The sequence below is a fragment of the Oncorhynchus nerka genome, linkage group LG21, assembly GCF_034236695.1.
Source record: "Oncorhynchus nerka isolate Pitt River linkage group LG21, Oner_Uvic_2.0, whole genome shotgun sequence".
In the NCBI taxonomy this organism is placed as follows: Eukaryota; Metazoa; Chordata; class Actinopteri; order Salmoniformes; family Salmonidae; genus Oncorhynchus; species Oncorhynchus nerka.
In genome coordinates, this window is record NC_088416.1 from 15,578,517 (window position 1) to 15,598,546 (window position 20,030).

General features: G+C 40.2%; 1 protein-coding gene across 1 annotated transcript; it reads left to right on the forward strand.

The window, feature by feature from the left end:
* Window positions 1-1,164: 1,164 nt before the first annotated feature.
* LOC135563565 (zinc finger and SCAN domain-containing protein 31-like) lies at window positions 1,165-17,707 on the forward strand. The gene is made up of 2 exons (XM_065006367.1): window positions 1,165-1,678; window positions 13,957-17,707. The coding sequence occupies exons 1-2, from the start codon at window positions 1,399-1,401 to the stop codon at window positions 14,409-14,411; spliced, it is 735 nt and encodes a 244-aa protein (XP_064862439.1). The 5' UTR covers window positions 1,165-1,398; the 3' UTR covers window positions 14,412-17,707.
* Window positions 17,708-20,030: the final 2,323 nt, after the last annotated feature.

Genomic DNA, 20,030 nt, shown 5'->3' on the forward strand with positions numbered 1-20,030 from the left:
TGAGCTCAATTTCGAGTCTCATAGCAAAGGGTCTGAATAATTAAGTAAAATGATTCAATTTTAGAATAAGGCTGTAACTTAACAAAATGTGGAAAAAGTGAAGGGGTCTGAATACTTAACGAATGCACTGTATACCGCTGGCAGAGTTTTCTACCTCTGGCGAAAATTTCTACCGCTGGCAAAGTTTTCTACCATTAGCAGTTTTGTACACAGTCACGTGATACGTGGTATAGAAAGGTTCAAACTTAGGAGAGTTCATGGGAGGCACTATACTGTGTGTCTGCAGGTGTCAATCTGGTCAAAACCACTGATATAGGTGCCCCTCCACCCTCTGGTGGGATGGATCATGTCTACAGAGAAACCTAGATTCAAATACTTAGATGTGTGTGTATTGGGTATATGTTGTGAAATTGTTCGAAATTACTTGTTAGATATTACTGCACTGTCAGAGCTAGAAACACAAGCATTTCACTACACCCGCAATAATATCTGCTAAACACATGTATGTGACCAATAAAATGTGATTCGGTTTTGATTTGAAATAAAAGTCATATTTATCAAAGGTGCTTTTGGCTGGGGTCAAAATGACTCCAAAGGATTTGAATTTGTTAAACGTCCATTTTAATACAGAAACATTAAACCATGATTTAGATTTATTAAGAACAAGTTGATTGACAAAGTCATGAACATTTGGAAGAATTGAATAAACCACATTTTGGCTATGATAAAATATATGCCTCTGGGGTCAAAATTATCCATGTTAGAAGTATGTGTTACGGAGTCTAGTTGATAGGTAATCGACTAGCCGGACTGTTCCCCGGACTCCAGGTGTAGGGATTTGTACAATGCACAAACAAGGCTATTGAACCTGACATTGGTGTCTGTCTTTATTCCTTTATCCAACATATCATACTGAAACAGTATGGTTCAATGCAAATATGTAGTGGGTGTACAGTTTGTTTTAAATTATCACTCATTAAGCACGTATCAATCAGCACATGCTTTGATCGACTTTTAATATAATATTACACTTTTATGAAATCAATGAAAAATGTACTTTTTGTTCCTCAACTGCGTTGCCCACTCCCGTCAGCAGATGGAGATGTGCGTCTTTTAGGTTCAGGCGACGCTGCCAGTGTGACGAATAATTTAGTGGACGGGACGCTCAACAACAGGTTGTCAGACACCTCGGTAGCTTTCTAGCAAACATAGCTACAACATTCACGCTCTTTACACTGTTTTGGTGTATATTAGTCGCTGTGTATTAAACACACTTCTGTTGTATGTACTTGTTGGCCCATTCAATTATATATTTACGTTGTTTGTCAGCTAGCTGATTTGCTAAGGTAGCTTGGAACTAGGCTAGTCGCTGATGCTAGCTTGCTAACATCCCCGAGCATGAGTTCACTAAGCTACTCTCCTGATAAAGAAGACGAGGTCTGCTGGACGGAGAAAGAAGCTCTGGTGAAAGAGGAGGAGGAAGAGGAGGATGTTACAATACAAAAACAATTAGAGGGTGAGGCTGTTACCGTTTCAGTGAAAGAAGAGGAAGACCCGTTCAGAGTGAAAGAGGAGGAGGATGTTATAGTAAAAGAAGAGGAGGAAGAGAAAGAGGAGGAGGGGGTGATTTCTGTCACATTGGAGGAAGAAGAGGAGGTTGGAGATATGTTTAACACCAGTAAGTACCGTCTCTGCAGTCGTTGAACCAATATGCAGTAAAGGGGTTCTACACTTTGATGTTGTTCTGTAGGAATGGCTGAAGCTACACTGTAACGTGTAGAACATCAAGAGTTGACCATCAGCAAAACGTTAACAATTGATCATATGCATCCAATGACAATGCCTGAAATACTCTAGTCCTCAATATCTCCTATTAGCTTAGCCCAATATGTAGTGTTAAAGGGGCAATCAGCAGTTACGTCCATTTTGGGACTTATACATGAATGATATGTACCCATTGTTTCATGAAGAATTCACTAAATGTCTCATGTCGTACCCCATCATATCCCAAAATAGATGCCTTTTTTATTCCAATGTTTGTCAGTAAGTATGAACAAACACTTTATATCCTCAAAACATGGTTAAAACTATCATGTTGATTAGAGGTCGACCGATTATGATTTTTCAATGCCGATACCGATACCAATTATTGGAGGACCAAAAAAGCCGATACCGATTAATCGGCCTATTTCTTTTATTTGTAATAATGACAATTACAACAATACTGAATGAACACTTATTTTAACTTAATATAATACATCAAAATCAATTTAGCCTCAAATAAATAATGAAACATGTTCAATTTGGTTTAAATAATGCAAAAACAAAGTGTTGGGGAAGAAAGTAATATTTGGCAATATGTGCCATGTAAAAAAGCTAACGTTTAAGTTCCTTGCTCAGAACATGAGAACATATGAAAGTTGGTGGTTTCTTTTTACATGAGACTTCAATATTCCAAAGTAAGAGGTTTTAGGTTGTAGTTAATATAGTATTTATAGGACTATTTCTCTCTATACCATTTGTATTTCATATACCTTTGACTATTGGATGGTCTTATAGGCACTTTAGTATTGCCAGTGTAACAGTATAGCTTCCGTCCCTCTCCTCGCCCCTACCTGGGCTCGAACCAGGAACACATCGACAACAGCCACACTCGAAGCAGCGTTACCCATCTCTCCACAAAAGCCGCGGCCCTTGCAGCGTAAGGGGAATAACTACTCCAAATCTAAAAGCGAGTGACGTTTGAAACGGTATTAGCGCACACCCAGCTAACTAGCTAGCCATTTCATATTGGTTACACCAGCCATTAGGCTGATAGACTTGAAGTCATAAACAGCGCTGTGCTTGCGGAGAGCTGCTGGCAAAACACACGAAAGTGCTGTTTGAATGAATGATTACGGGCCTGCTGCTGCTCAGTCAGACTGCTCTATCAAATCAGACTTAATTATAACATAATAACACACAGAAATACGAGCCTTTGGTCATTAATATGGTCGAATCCGGAAACTGTCATTTCGAAAACAAAACGTTTATTATTTCAGTGAAATACGGAACCGTTCGGTATTTTATCTAACGGGTGGCATCCCTAAGTCTAAATATTCTTGTTACATTGCACAACCTTCAATGTTATGTCATAATTATGTAAAATTCGGGCAAATTAGTTTGCAATGAGCCAGGCAGCCCAAACTGTTGCATATACCCTGACTCTGCATGCAATGAACGCAAGAGAAATTACACATTTTCACCTGGTTAATATTGCCTGCTAAACTGGATTAGTAGTTATAACTAGTGATTATGATTGATTGTTTTTTATAAGATAAGTTTAATGCTAGCTAGCAATTTACCTTGGCTTCTACTGCATTCGCATAACAAGCATGCTCCTCGTGGAGTGCAATGGTTTGAGCGTTGGACAAGGTGAAAATCTGTCGTTCTGCCCCTGAACAAGGCAGTTAACCCACCGTTCCTAGGCCGTCATTGAAATAAGAATATGTTCTTAACTGACTTGCCTAGTTAAATAAAGGTATAAAAAATCGTAAATCGGCGCCCAAAAATACCGATTTGTGATTGTTATGAAAACTTGAAATCGGCCCTAATTAATCGGCCATTCCGATTAATCGGTCGACCTCTAATGTTGATATCATGGATGGTTACATTTCTCCAGCCCCATCCCTCAGCTTTTTACCGAAACGGGCAGGGAGTTCGCTTTGTTATTGTTTCTACTGCTGATTGCTGCCCCCGTCACTCCTCAAGGTCCAAGGACTGTATGTTATTTTCAGAGGTAGACTGGCTCTGGCAGCTAAAATAGTCAAATATTCCATCTAAATATGAATCGATTCTCAATTGCGATACGTTTCTAGAAACATAAATTGCTGTACTTTCATATCACATCAACATAATTTCACAATACTTTCATATCACATCAAAATATTTTTTTTAATGTGGTTTTAAAGCTTCTGAACCTGGTGGCTGGTAAAAGCTGTCATGGGATGTCAATGTTTCAAATAGACCTAGCTTGTGTATCACTATCACCAGCTATCACCAGAAATACTTTAAGAAATGAGGATATTGGAAACCCCTTTCGATTCGTTTTAAAGAAAAGGATATTGGCATGAATTACCCTCTGTGAACAACAAGCACAACATTACAAATATTTTCAGAGATGTGAGATAATTAACCTGTTCTCTGTAATATCGTATAGCTTTGCAATCGTGACATTACGTACTTTCAAGGTAAATAGGCATGATTCTCGACTCATACCCTGACTTTAAAAAGGGATTTTGTGAGAATTAGCTTAGGAACTGTGTGTCACAGCATGACAATGTGAACACGACAGTCTCTTGGACGGGCGTTATATACGCTTTGACATTTTCTGGAATAGTTTTTATTTGAAAACGTTTTTGTTTACTTGCCTGCCTGTTGAATTTGGAATACACTGTACTGTTCATCTCTGAAACTCACTGAGATAATTCCTTTGATACAGTAGTAGCAATACAGGGATATAACATCTACCTAACATCTACCTATGGGGGATGTGTTGCTGTATACTTTGCATTCTAAAAGTATTCAGACCCCTTGACTTTTTCCACATTTTGTTACGTTAAAGCCTTATTCTAAAATTGATTACATTCTTTTTTTACCCTTTCATTTAGCTAATTTATTTGGCACACCTGCATTTGGGGAGTTTCTCCCATCCTTCTCTGCAGACCCTCTCTAGCTCTGTCAACTTGGATGGGGAACATCACTGCACAGCTATTTTCAGGTCTCTCCAGAGATGTTAGATCTGGCTCAAGTCCAGGCTCTGGCTATGTCACTCAAGGACATTCAGAGACTTCTACTGAATCCAATCCTGCGCTGTCTTGGCTGTGTGCTTAAGGTCATTGTCCTGTTGGACGGTGAACCTTCGCCCCCAGTCTAAGGTCATGAGCACTCTGGAGATGGTCTTTCATCAAGGATCTCTCTGCACTTTGCTCTGTTAATATTTCCCTCGATCCTGACTAGTCTCCCAGTTCCTGCTGCTGAAAAACATCCCCACAGCATGATGCTGCCACCACCATGCTTCACCATAGGGATGGTGCCAGGTTTCCTCCAGACTTTGCATTCAAGCCAAAGAGTTCAATCTTGGTTTAGTCAAGCCAGAGAATCTTGTTTCTCGTGGTCTTAGTGTCTTAAGGTGCCTTTTGTCAAACTCCAAGCAGGTTGTCATGTACCTTTTACTGAGGAGTGGTTTCCGTCTGGCCACGCTACCATAAAGGTCTGATTGGTGGAGTGCTGCAGAGATGGTTGTCCTTCTGGAAGGTTCTCCCATCTCCACAGAGGAACTTTGGATCTCTGTCAGAGTGACCATCAGGTTTTTGGTCACCTCCCTGACCAGGGCCCTTCTCCCCCAATTGCTCAGTTTGTCCGGGTGACCAGCTTTAGGAAGAGTATTTCATTTATGAATGATGGAGGCCACTGTGTTCTTGGGGACCTTCAATGCTGCATTGTTTTTTTTTGGTTCCCTTCCCCAGATCTGTACCTCGACACAATCCTGTCTCGGAGCTCTACAGACCCATCCTTCGACCTCATTCCTTTTTTTTGCTCTGACATGCACTCTCAACTCTGGGACCTTATATAGACAGGCCAATCAATTGAATTTACTACAGGTGGACTCCGAACAAGTTGTAGATACATCTCAAGGATATTTAATGGAAACAGGATGCACCTGAAAGCAATTTCGAGTCTCATAGCAAAGCGTCTGAATACATATGTAAATAACCTGTTTTCACTTTTTCATTATTTTGTGTAGATGAATGAGGATTCTTTTTGTTTAAATCCATTTTAAAATAAATCTGTAACGTAACAAAATGTGTAAAAAGGGAAGGGGTCTGAACATTCTGAATGAACTCATTTTTAAAAATGAAATAAAACAGTAACCTTTATTTAACTCCCAATCACGGCCGGTTGTGACAGCCTGGACTCGAACCAGGGTGTCTGTAGTGACGCCTCAAGCACAGAGAAGCAATGTCTTAGACCGCTGCGCCACTCAGGAGCACCAAAATCATGTTCTAGTACTGTCCCCACCTGAAATAAATGTTGGTCAACCAAGAGTCGTCTGTTCTCTCTACCAATCGATTGGTTGAAATGGTATGTGTATTTGTCCTTATATAGATACACCCCCATGTGTTTTAATAACATCTACTATATGTACTGAACTGGTCTGACTAGATGTCGACTGATTAATCGGGGCCGATTTCAAGTTTTCATAACAATCTGAAATCGTTATTTTTGGAGTCCGATTTTGCCGATTTAAAAAAAAAATATATATATATTATTATTATTATACTTTTTTTGCCTTTACCTCCCTTATCTCACCTCATTTGCTCAAATTGTATATAGACTTATTTTTCCACTGTATTATTGACTGTATGTTTGTTTTACTCCATGTGTAACTCTGTGTAGCTGTATGTGTCGAACTGCTTTGCTTTATCTTGGCCAGGTCGCTATTGTAAATGAGAACTTGTTCTCAACTTGCCTACCTGGTTAAATAAAGGTTAAATAAAAAAACATTGAAGGTTGTACAATGTCACAAGAATATTTAACTTAGGGATGCCACCCGTTATATAAAATACCGAACGGTTCTTTATTTCACTGAAATAATAAACGTTTTGTTTTTGAAATTATAGTTTCCCGATTCAACCATATTAATGACCAAAGGCTCGTATTTCTGTGTGTTATGTTATAATTAAGTCTATGATTTGATATTTGATAGAGCAGTCTGACTGAGCGATGGTAGGCAGCAGCAGGCTCGTAAGCATTCATTCAAACAGCACTTTCGTGCGTTTTGCCAGCAGCTCTTCGCAAGCACAGCGCTGTTTATGACTTCAAGCCTATCAGCCTAATGTAACCGATGTGAAATGGCTAGCTAGTTAGCGGGGTGCGCGCTAATAGCGTTTCAAACGTCACTCGCTCTGAGACTTGGAGTAGTTGTTCCTCTTGCTCTGCTAGGGCCGCGGCTTTTGTGGAGCGATGGGTAACGCTGCTTCGAGTGTGGCTTTTGTCGATGTGTTCCTGGTTAGAGCCCAGGTAGGGCGAGGAGAGGGACGGAAGCTATACTGTTACACTGGCAATACTAAAGTGCCTATAAGACCATCCAATAGTCAAAGGTATATGAAATACAAATGGTATAGAGAGAAATAGTCCTATAAATACTATATTAACTACAACCTAAAATCTCTTACCTTGGAATATTGAAGTCTCATGTTCAAAGGAACCACCAACTTTCATATGTTCTCATGTTCTGAGCAAGGAACTCAAACGCTAGCTTTTTTACATGACACATATTGCACTTTTACTTCTCCAACACTTTGTTTTTGCATTATTTAAACCAAATTATCCACCAATAATCGGTATCGGTATCGGCGTTGAAAAATCATAATAGGTCGACCTCTAGGTCTGACGCTTTAAGCACGCTGTTTGATCAAATAATTAAAACACACAAATGACTCAAGGAAGCCAGAGATCAAGATAACCTAACCAGAAGGAGAGAAATTCTGTTTTTATGCTACTGATGTTTCCGGGCTACACCAGCGGTTGGCAAACTTTTCCAGTTGGAGTGCCAATTTATCTGACCATCAACCCAACCTGCGTGCCAGTTAGGATTTTCATAGGCACATTTTACTGGAGCAGTTTCATTTAATTTATAATAGTAATAATAGTTATAATAGTCTTTATCTCAAAATCATTGTCTGTGATTAATCTACATTCTACATTATATCTAACTCTAAATGAAAATGATACAAATCTAAAAGTAACTTTTATTGCCATTGCCAACTATGTAAAAATAGCCTACATAAAGCCAACAAATAAATATTTTGCATCCTGCAGGTAGAAAATATCCTATAAATCACATTTGCTGCACATGGCCTGTCTGGGCCCTCAGAATTTCCCATGCCAGTGAGTTTGGGACAGACACAACTGTCGGCTATTTGTGCAAAGAATAAGAAGTAATCCGGTATTTTATGACATTTTCACTGGATCAGAGCATTACATTGTTTCCCTTTCATGCCAAGTGGTTATCGAAGGACCATGAGCTGGAAATATTTTACGAAAATACTTTGAGGAACTATTGTCATTCGCAATTGATTTTGATTAGACTTTGTTTACTTGCTGTTTGATGTGAAGAAAAATTACTTTGAGAAGTGTTAGAATTGCATAAATTCGAATCTGGTTTCAGGATAAATATAACAATGAGTCACCAATTTGTATACTAATCAAATCAAATCAAATTGATTTATATAGCCCTTCGTACATCAGCTGATATCTCAAAGTGCTGTACAAAAACCCAGCCTGAAACCCCTAACTGCAAGCAATGCAGGTGTAGAAGCACGGTGGCTAGGAAAAACTCCCTTGAAAGGCCAAAACCTAGGATGAAATCTAGAGAGGAACCAGGCTATGTGGGGTGGCCAGTCCTCTCCTGGCTGTGCCGGGTGGAGATTATAACAGAACATGGCCAAGATGTTCAAATGTTCATAAGTGACCAGCATGGTCCAATAATAATAAGGCAGAACAGTTGAAACTGGAGCAGCAGCACGGCCAGGTGGACTGGGGACAGCAAGGAGTCATCATGTCAGGTAGTCCTGAGGCATGGTCCTAGGGTTCAGGTCCTCCGAGAGAGAGAAAGAGAGAATTAGAGAGAGCACACTTAAATTCACACAGGACACCGAATAGGACAGGAGAAGTACTCCAGATATAACAAACTGACCCTAGCCCCCCGACACATGAACTACTGCAGCATAAATAATGGAGGCTGAGACAGGAGGGGTCAGGAGACACTGTGGCTCCATCCGAGGACACCCCCGGACAGGGCCAAACAGGAAGGATATAACCCCACCCACTTTGCCAAAGCACAGCTCCCACACCACTAGAGGGATATCTTCAACCACCAATTTACCATCCTGAGAAGAGGCAGAGTATTGCCCACAAAGATCTCCGCCACGGCACAACCCAAGGGGGGGTGCCAACCCAGACAGGAAGATCACATCAGTGACTAAACTCACTCAAGTGACGTACCCCTCCTAGGGACGGTATGAAAGAGCCCCAGTAAGCCAGTGTCTCAGCCCCTGTAATAGGGTTAGAGGCAGAGAATCCCAGTGGAAAGAGGGGAACCGGCCAGGCAGAGACAGCAAGGGCGGTTCGTTGCTCCAGAGACTTTCCGTTCACCTTCCCACTCCTGGGCCAGACTACACTCAATCATATGACTCACTGAAGAGATGAGTCTTCAGTAAAGACTTAAAGGTTGAGACCGAGTTTGCGTCTCTTACATGGGTAGGCAGACCATTCCATAAAAATGGAGCTCTATAGGAGAAAGCCCTGCCTCCAGCTGTTTGCTTAGAAATTCTAGGGACAATTAGGAGGCCTGCGTCTTGTACGTGTAGGTATGTACGGCAGGACCAAATCAGAGAGATAGGTAGGAGCAAGCCCATGTAATGCTTTGTAGGTTAGCAGTAAAACCTTGAAATCAGCCCTTGCCTTGACAGGAAGCCAGTGTAGGGAGGCTAGCACTGGAGTAATATGATCAAATTTTTGGGTTCTAGTCAGGATTCTAGCAGCCGTATTTAGCACTAACTGAAGTTTATTTAGTGCTTTATCCGGGTAGCCGGAAAGTAGAGCATTGCAGTAGTCTAACCTAGAAGTGACAAAAGCATGGATTAATTTTTCTGCATCATTTTTGGACAGAAATTTCTGATTTTTGCAATGTTACGTAGATGGAAAAAAGCTGTCCTTGAAATGGTCTTGATATGTTCTTCAAAAGAGAGATCAGGGTCCAGAGTAACGCCGAGGTCCTTCAGTTTTATTTGAGACGACTGTACAACCATTAAGATTAATTGTCAGATTCAACAGAACATCTCTTTGTTTCTTGGGACCTAGAACAAGCATCTCTGTTTTGTCCGAGTTTAAAAGTAGAACGTTTGCAGCCATCCACTTCCTTATGTCTGAAACACATGCTTCTAGCGAGGGCAATTTTGGGGCTTCACCATGTTTCATTGAAATGTACAGCTGTGTGTCATCCGCATAGAAGTGAAAGTTAACATTATGTTTTCGAATGACATCCCCAAGAGGTAAAATATATAGTGAAAACAATAGTGGTCCTAAAACGGAACCTTGAGGAACACCGAAATTTACAGTTGATTTGTCAGAGGACAAACCATTCACAGAGACAAACTGATATCTTTCCGACAGATAAGATCTAAACCAGGCCAGAACTTGTCCGTGTAGACCAATTTGGGTTTCCAATCTCTCCAAAAGAATGTGGTGATCGATGGTATCAAAAGCAGCATTAAGGTCTAGGAGCACAAGGACAGATGCAGAGCCTCGGTCTGATGCCATTAAAAGGTAATTTACCACCTTCACAAGTGCAGTCTCAGTGCTATGATGGGGTCTAAAACCAGACTGAAGCATTTCGTATACATTGTTTGTCTTCAGGAAGGCAGTGAGTTGCTGCGCAACAGCCTTTTCTAACATTTTTGAGAGGAATGAAGATTCGATATAGGCCGATAGTTTTTTATATTTTCTAGGTCAAGGTTTGGCTTTTTCAAGAGAGGCTTTATTACTGCCACTTTTAGTGAGTTTGGTACACATCCGTTGGATAGAGAGATGTTTATTTGGTTCAACATAGGAGGGCCAAGCACAGGAAGCAGCTCTTTCAGTAGTTTAGTTGGAATAGGGTCCAGTATGCAGCTTGAAGGTTTAGAGGCCATGATTATTTTCATCATTGTGTCAAGAGATATAGTACTAAAACACTTGAGCGTCTCTCTTGATCCTAGGTCCTGGCAGAGTTGTGCAGACTCAGGACAACTGAGCTTTGAAGGAATACGCAGATTTAAAGAGGAGTCCGTAATTTGCTTTCTAATAATCATGATCTATTCCTCCCCCCAAAAAATGTACTATGTATTTTTTATTAGCTAAGTAACAAATTGCAAATGCAACTTTCGTATATACGGGCTCACTGTAATACCACGCAGGGCAGAACAGAGAACTGACAAGATGTGTGTAAACAGTGTTCTTGTACTGTGATAGGCCAACAGACGGGTTGGAACAATGTCTATCACAGTAGAGGCTGGGCGTGGTTTCAACTTGCTCAGCCTATCGCAGGCGCTCAGGCGGGTCCCCACCTCTTGGCGCTTCTTGGAGTCCTCCACCCGTCGATGTATAGATTCCTACTGTTCTGGTATCACCCCCTAATTATAACAGTTGCTCAGTTCCTGCTATTGTGTTGTTCAGTATTTTTCCATCTCAGTTAAACCTTGTGATGACCACCCCTCCCTATCACAACTTTGTAAGATAAAGCAAGTCACACCATGTGCTCAATATTGTTACATACAAACACAAGGACAAAGCATCTGCTGGGCTGTTATCTACAGTTTTGCAACATGCAGGTCACACCATGTTACTCAGTTCTTGTCACACACACAAACAGGCAAGTAGCAAGCAGTTGTTTAATCTCATAATAATGTTCCAGTGCACAAATGCAGATATCTCACACAACCAACATCAGATAATATTTAATCATATATATGGTAATGGCTATAATGTAAAATACAGAATCCCACAGAAGCTCCACAACTCATTAGTGGTGCAGCATTAAGACAATGAGAAGTACTATCAGACATACCCAAATGGGCACATTTATAGGCCTAGGTCAGGTAGACTTATCCTACTTCTATATGGGTAATCAGGCGTGCGTCCTTACTCAACATTGACAGGAGTCTTTCAAACAAAAGACAATTAATAAATTAACATAACTGACACATCTTGCGGGGTCAGGCCTGGGTGGTCTGCCATGGGCCGTTTAATTTAGTATCCGTTTGGGTCGGCATGGGGAATGATTGTATTTCCCCATAGTATGTTGTACCGAAGTTGACCGACTGTAAGGGAGTGTAACTTTATGACTCTAATTACTGTTCCTTGAAGGAGGGACGTGAGGTACAACACCTGTTTGGCCCCGCCCTTTTCTGGCTCGGTGAAGAGCGGTATGAAATTGAAGGAATAAATCTGAGCCTCACGCTCATCACCTGTGGAAGGCCGGGCTTCAAACGAGGCACGGATTTAATAGTATGTTGTACCTAGTTTCCCTCCTTCAGTGAACAGTAGTTATAGTCATAACGTTTATGCTTGTCATATGATGAACTTAAACTTAAATACAGGATCTTGCTGTGGGACAGGTTTTTGTATTCAGATCTCTGAAATGCTCTCTAACTACTTAACATTTAGTGTCTCCTTATGTTACCCTGGGAAAACAGGTTTCATGGGCACAGAAATCCTAAATCATTTCAGAGTTTGCTAAATCCAATGGATCGGAGTCACCTTAACTTTATTGACATCCAAATCGATACTGTCAGTAAAATGGTTCTTCAATGATTACACATAATTCTTAATACGGTAGCTGTTTAGTTACAGTCAAACGTTCCAACTATCATCAGCTGATCCAGGAAATCATTTTCTGAAATACAGTCAATTGACAAACATCACGACATGCAACAACAACCAAAGTGCTTCTTCATTCATTACTCTGGTAAAGACAGTTATGCCGTGCTCCATGTTGGATACATCATCCCAAACAAATTGATGTTTATAATGTGTTATTGTCTGCTTGATTTACAGTCGGGTCTTGTTAGTCTGTTTGCACACGGAGATACTTTGCTCATAATGTGTAGTGAACTGTTCCTTGATGGATAGGCTATTGTACAACACACAGCTATTTTCCTTTATTCAGGACATTTATAATGACAACACATTACAGAGTAGCCTAGTGGGATTATTCACAAAATTATCTGGTGATCAGGTTATGAAATGTCATGAAAGACATTTTAGTTTCCATGTTTCACCTGAAATATGAAATGATTTATAGTCCTATGTCTATATTATTGTTAGGTGAAGTTATGGGTCCTACAGTAGGTTTATGTTGTTATTAGGTGAAGTTATGAGTCCTACAGTAGGTCTATGTTATTATTTTGTGAAATTATGGGCCAATTTGTTAAACACTTAGTGTTATGGGTCCTACAGTAGGTCTATGTTATTGTTATGGGTCCTAGTTAGTGTACAAACCCTCATTGCCAGTCTGATGGCAAAGCCAAAGAGCATTTTACTGGTTGAAGTATAAAGCAGTTGATTTGCGGCAATAACACAAAGTTAAGTTGGAGATTCAAACGAGCCTTACAATTATAATCTAACAGTAGTGTGAAATACACTCATAAGCAACCTGGAAATGGAGGCTATTTTTGCTGTCAGCCTATGAGAACTCCACTGAGTTTTCTTTCCCCCACGGTGGTGAATTAGTGAATAGACACAGAGCTTAATGTGAGTTTCCTTGAGTAGCACTCCTGATCTTGCGCTGATAGTGTGCTGTAATATTCAGAATACATTGTGAAAAACTCAAATCTTTGCTCACCATTTTTGCTCAAGGCTACATCCATACCTTGTGGTTTCCTTGTGAGCAGGGAGGAGTTTCTACAACCAGATATACTACATCCACAACTAGCGGTTTCCTCATTACCAGATATAATGAGGAACAGAGTGGTTTCCTCATTACCAGATATACTACATCCATAACTAGTGGTTTCCTCATTAGCAGGGAGAAGTTTCTGCAGCCAAATTGTGTGTGCTTTCCCCTCGTGCCGCAATTTTAGCAAACACAGAAAGTGGCCTATATTGGAGACCAAAAGTCGTCTGGCACATTGCTTAGGGTTTCAAGAACTTTAACTTATTTCTAGCCTGCAATCATCGATGTTACTAATAATGTGAAAACAAGACTAGATATGACTATTGTTGCTCATTTTAAGACAATTGTCAAATAATTGTAACGTTCATTAGACGTTAATTGTTGTACAACATCATGGCTACGCTGTTGACATCACCTTTTACAGTGGATTCAGCTGTTGTGGGCCTTTAACCATCTGTCTGACTTTGTTGTTCACACAGGAGAGAGACGGGACTACCGTGGGTCCTCTGGGGAGCCTCAACAACCTCATGATGCTGACGAGGCAGAGAAGAGTCTCTCCAGATCAGAACACCTGCAGAGATCCACAGGGAAGAGAACTCACTGCTGCTCTGACTGTGGGGAGAGATTCACCTCCTCATCAGGCATTCAAATTCATCAGATAATCCACACAGGAGAGAAATCTTATGGCTGTGATCAATGTGGGAAGAGTTTTGTTAAATATCGCCGTCTGAAGATACACCAGAGGACACACACAGGAGAGAAATCATATAGCTGTGATCAATGTGGGAAGAGTTTTACTCAGCTAAGCAGCCTGATATCACACCAGAGAACACACATAGGCGAGAATCCTTATAGCTGTACGCAATGTGGGAAGAGTTTTACTCAGCTAAGCATCCTGATATCACACCAGAGAACTGTCGTGACGTTGTATTAGTTAATGTGACGACTGTTGCTCATCGAATTATTAAATGTTTCTAATTGCGTGATTAAATTAATCAAGCAATTATTAACTCATTAACCTGGGGCACCATGGGAAAATTAGTTTTATTGAGTTTCTATTTCCCAAATTAACTCAAAGAATATCAGAATACCGATTTTAGAACCTTCGCTAATTAATCAGTTTCCTTTACAATCTCATTCTGAACATCGCATAATCCGTCAATTTGCACAAAACCGAGTCCCACCAATGAGTTCGTACCACACCAATCTTAGTTGAGTATTTATTTACTAGAAAGCTAAAATGATGATACAAGATACACATACACCAAAAACACAGTCTAGGCTATTGATTAGAACTTAATATTATGGGCCAACACTATGGCGCGTGTTACCAAAAATGGGGATTTAAAAGAGAGAGAAAAAGTGAAAGCACACGAGAGAAATATGCATTTGTCAGCGATGCTTATTTTAACCCTAGCCTTGCCCCAAACTGCCGCTCTTATGGGTCAGAATATAATGATGTAATTACGTGTGGGAGGTCTCAGATGAGAAGCTCCGCGTGGGTCGCTTTGGCTTCTCAATGACGCACTTCTCCGGCGCAACTCTCTGGTCGTCCTCACAATGTCCGTGTCCATTTGGTCTGATTCCTCGCCCTTGCTCTGGGAGGAGTCTTCTGAGGACAGACAGATCTGTAGCTCAGGGCTCACAGCGTAGGAATGAAACAGTGTAGATACCATGATTCGATGGAGAGTGAAGGTTAGGTGGTCCGGCTTGAATTCACCCGCTGAGACACAGCTACTCATCAGTAGCATGGGTAGAAAAAGATTTCTTTGTCTTCAACCTTGGGTTGAGTTTTGGTTTCGTTTACTTCTTAGACCTAGGCTGCAGCTTGGGTCACTTAGTCTGATTTGTTCATTCTGACTCACAGGTCTTATACCCTCGGGTCAGAAGTGGGCGTAACTGCCTTCAGGGCAATTCTCTGGGTGTACCAAGTTAAGAGGCAAGGTCTAGATTTTACTCAAATCCCATTTTAGACAACTAACTTCACATTTCAACTTTACCAAAACATTCTCTTTGATTTGGACTTTTTCCACACAACGTCCAATGAATAAACATCAAGTGTATCCTAGGAAAACTCTTAAAGTTACAATGTTTCCGTAAAGACATTGTCCTTTAAGCTTTAATAACCAGACAAAAATGACATACATTTTCATATTCCATCTATCGTCATGACCACCATTGTGGCTGACGGAAACCATTGTTCCAAAGTCCCTTTATTGCATGTTTAATGTTCTGAGGCTGGTTCTCCATAGTGAAAGGAAGGTTGTCTGTGGCCTAAGATTTACCATGGGCGTGAGGGGTCATAAAACCCCCACATCTTCAGACCCCTAGATCTCTCCTCCTCTGTTGGGGGTGAGAGATTATCTGTAGGGTTGTGGTCTCCTGTAACCTGACCTGATCAGGACAGTCATGACAGAACACACACAGGAGAGACACCATATAGCTGTGATGAATGTGGGAAGAGTTTTACTGCATCTAGAAATCTGAATCTACACCAGAGAACACACACAGGAGAGAAATATTTAGCTGTACTCAGTGTGGGAAGAGTTTTACTCTGCTAAGCAACCTGATATCACACCAGAGAACACACACAGGAGATAAATCCTATAGCTGTGATCAATGTGGGAAGAGTTTTACTCAGTCAAACAGAGATTTACTCTGCTAAGCAACCTGATATCACACCAGAGAACACACACAGGAGAGAAATCTCTTAACTGTGACCAGAGATAATCTGATAAAAGATCTCAGATCAAATATCAGAAAGTACAAACATGAAGGAGTTGTTTCATGATATCAATTAATTAATGTCACAATGTAAAATGTTTTAACAATGTACTAGGAGTATTTTAATAATGTCACAATGTAGAAGCCTAAATGTTTGCCCCTTTATCAATTGATTTCAACATGATATGGATATTAGCCTCAGGGGAAAAATCCAGGCTATGAATTGAAAGTTGTGTTGTTTTACACTTACCACATTGGTGACCCACTTGAATCAAAATGCAACACTTCAAAATGTAGCTAGCTGTTTACCACGTTGTTGTCCTCTAACCAGTGATGTTTACATTATTCCCAGATTCCGTGTGGCTTTTGAGCTGTTAGTTTTAACAGGACGTGCAACCTCATCTCCCTCCTCTCGCACAATTGATTTCAACGTGATATCAATGAGTGATGACAAATAAGTGAGGCGTTCCTTTGTTTAGTGACCCCTAAATGTAAATGCATCACTCCAAAATGTAGCTGACTGTCTTCTGCAGGTTGTCCTCTAACCAGTGAGGGAAAATATATCTCCCATTTCCATGTGTTTTTTTAGTTGTGTTAGTTTCAACAGCATGTACAACCTGATTTCCCCCCTAATCGATATCAGTAATTTATTGCTGCTTGTTCATTTTTATAAGGTGCTTGTTTTAAATAATACAAGTAATATGATTATTGTGGCAGATGTTTGTGTATATTGCACATTTTACGTTTAGGTTTTCAATATATTACAAAGTGTTTCTGCATATTGGTTATTGATTTGCACACATTAAAACTGTGTGTTGACATTGGGGCTATCCCACCTAGCAAAATTGAAAAGAAGACTATGCCCAACGGCCAATAATCAATAAATCTGTAATCAATTTTTATTAACAATCCTACATCACTCCATTATTTCTTTACAACATTCAAATCCCAATTGTCTTTATTCCACTATTGAAGAAGCATGACTCAAATCACCTCATATTTCAAACATCCAGCCTGACAAAAGATACATGGTTTATTATTCCATGCCTCACCATTATGATAATTATTGCCAATACATATTAACAAAGGGGTGTACATTTGGTTTTGATATTTCATATTTACAATTCATGTAACATTCAGTAATCATAATTATTTATGCAGCCAACTGACAATTGACATTGTTACCTTGCTTTTATAATATCAGGATTACAATTTATTTTGACTGCACGTTTTTCCATATTGGAGATGAGTTTTGTTTGGGCTCCTTCCAAGGGGATGAGAGTTCTAGAAGCTAGTGAGTTTTAGGAAGATGAGAGTTTTCTAGTGGGTAATACATGTTTTTTTTTTATTGTTTTTAATTCTTGAGAGCCAGTAGACACCATGTTTATAATTTAGAAGGTGAAGCATTGTAGTTGATTATAATGTGAAATGGAAGTTGTTTTCTGTTGGTGGTAAGCACACTTGTCCAACAAAAATATACAATATATTTGTTGTCTTAAGAGGGAAGGTGTTACAGGCTTTGGTTTTTCCATTTATGTTTTGAGGTTGGACGTTAGCTCGTCAGCACGTACTGATTGGTGCCACCTCGTTAGTCAGTATGCACTCTAAGGAAATGCCATTGATTAAAATAATAATTGGATGCAATATCCAACCCAAAATACCTGTGCTGGCTTGTCCATCTCGTTAGTGGGAAGGTGTTTCACCTGAGCTGGTCCAGGTTCTATTTAAGAGTGTCTGGCCCAGTGCTCCAGTAGTCTTGATATATGTGGAGAGTCAACACCTTTAGTTGCTCCACCTTTTTGGTTTGCTTCCTGTCTTTTAAGTTTGGTGTGGGTTTTTCTTTCGTTTGCCTCTTCTTGGGCAGATTTAGTGGGTCTCATGGTGGGTGTCTTTTATGTCCCAGTTGTTGTCACTTGTCAACTTTCAGTGGGCACCCCCATAGTGTCTTTCAGAGCCCCTCCTAAAAAAACAAGCTTGTATTTTGGGTTGGATATTGCATCCAATTATTATTTTAATCAATGGCATTTCCTTAGAGTGCTCATTAGTCTTTCAGCTGTTAGTCTTCTGTTGTGTACTAAATATTTATTTTTTCTATTTATTTATTAGTTTTTTTCCTGTGAAGCCATTGTGTTGCATCCATGTCTGAAAAGAGCTGTATAAATTAAGCTTGATTTGATTTCAACAAATGAACCCAGTGACTGACCAAACAACAGACTCTTGGTCCATCTTAGTATGAAAAACAGTATCAATACCACTTTTCAACCCTGCTGAATGCATGGTGGAGTGGTAAACACCACCGGGCTTGAGGTGGTCTCCCACAGCTCTGCTTATGTCATGTTCTGTGGCCTTGTCATTCCATTTCTTGACTGCCCCTGCAACACAGAAAGAAACACATTTGGTCATATTATATACAACACTCAAAGTAATGGATATGGAGCATCTATGGTCTCAGTTACACATGGCACTTAAATGTGACTTCTGTCATCTGATCACTCCAAGCTGCATTAGGTTCAGATCTACCAAGATGGGCATTTGACATAGTCTGGACGCAGTCAGGCCACCGAATATGCTTAAGCAATGTAAATAGATGGGGTGAATTAGTGGGGGGGGGGGGGGGGACAGACAAAAATGACCTTCATAATAACAAAGAACAAATGTGTGTGCCTGAGGGGAAATTATCTTTCATACAGCTGATAGGGGTGAGAAACTACAACCACATCAGTGGATAATTTGTACTAATGTAAATAAACATAGATGATGGAACATATTCCATTTTGCTGACGTGATGAACCGCTAAGGGGACATAAATATTTACCATCTAAACCATGTGTGACCTCTCTGGCTGGAGAAGTGTTCTTCCTAACCAGTCCCTCAACAGCTCTCTGACTGAGCTCCATCCTCACTGGGTCTTCAGAGGACAGGAAGGCTGAGGAGAGATGGAAGGATGAATGGATCAGTCACTCAATAAAGTTTAGAGCTGCTATCTATGCTGTCTGACAAAGTCATTATTTTAGTAGTTCATTAAAGGAAATAAGGCTCTATGACTCCTGAATGCCAACTATCAATCACTTAGATCATGTATTTTCAGGTAGAGATACATCCTTGGGACGTTCCTAGCCCATTGAAGTTGACTTTTAAAATGGCTACGGTTAGGGTTTAGGGTAGGGATGTCCCAAGGATTCCAGATAGCATTGACCATTGTGCATTGTTCTGTCTCTTTTTTATAGCAGGTGTAAAAGAAACACAGACAAGACAAGTAGGTGCATTATGGTGATTGTAGTTTAAAAAATAGCATCTAATTATGCCAATCTGTATGTGGGGTTGTTAGAGAAGAACGTGATTGTCAGCCTTAACAATCCATTCTAGAACCTCATCAGGCTCTGAAAAAGTCTTCATTGATGACGTGTTCCTTCTATTCCAGGGGACAGCAGAGGAACTTCATCGATTCCACTCCTTCATCAATACAAGCAGTAAACATCTGAAATTCACCCTCACCTTTGATGCGCATGAAAGAAGTTATCTGGAAATTTTTATTAAGAGGGAGGGGGGTGGCTTTAGCACAGACCTATACAGGAAGCAGATGGACACAAATTCTTTCTTACGCGGAGACAGCTTCCACCCTACACCCCTAAAATAAACAATTGTAATACTTGAGTAAAGAAAACGTTTAAAATGTAAATTTGTCATTTTAATTTTGTAAATTTAAAACCTAACTGTTTGTACTTGTAGGTAATCAGATCGCGACTTCAACTCAGTTACTAAGTCTTTAACCCATGGGTGTCAAACTCTGAGACAATACCAAATTACTACTAGAGCTGGCCCGCCGGTA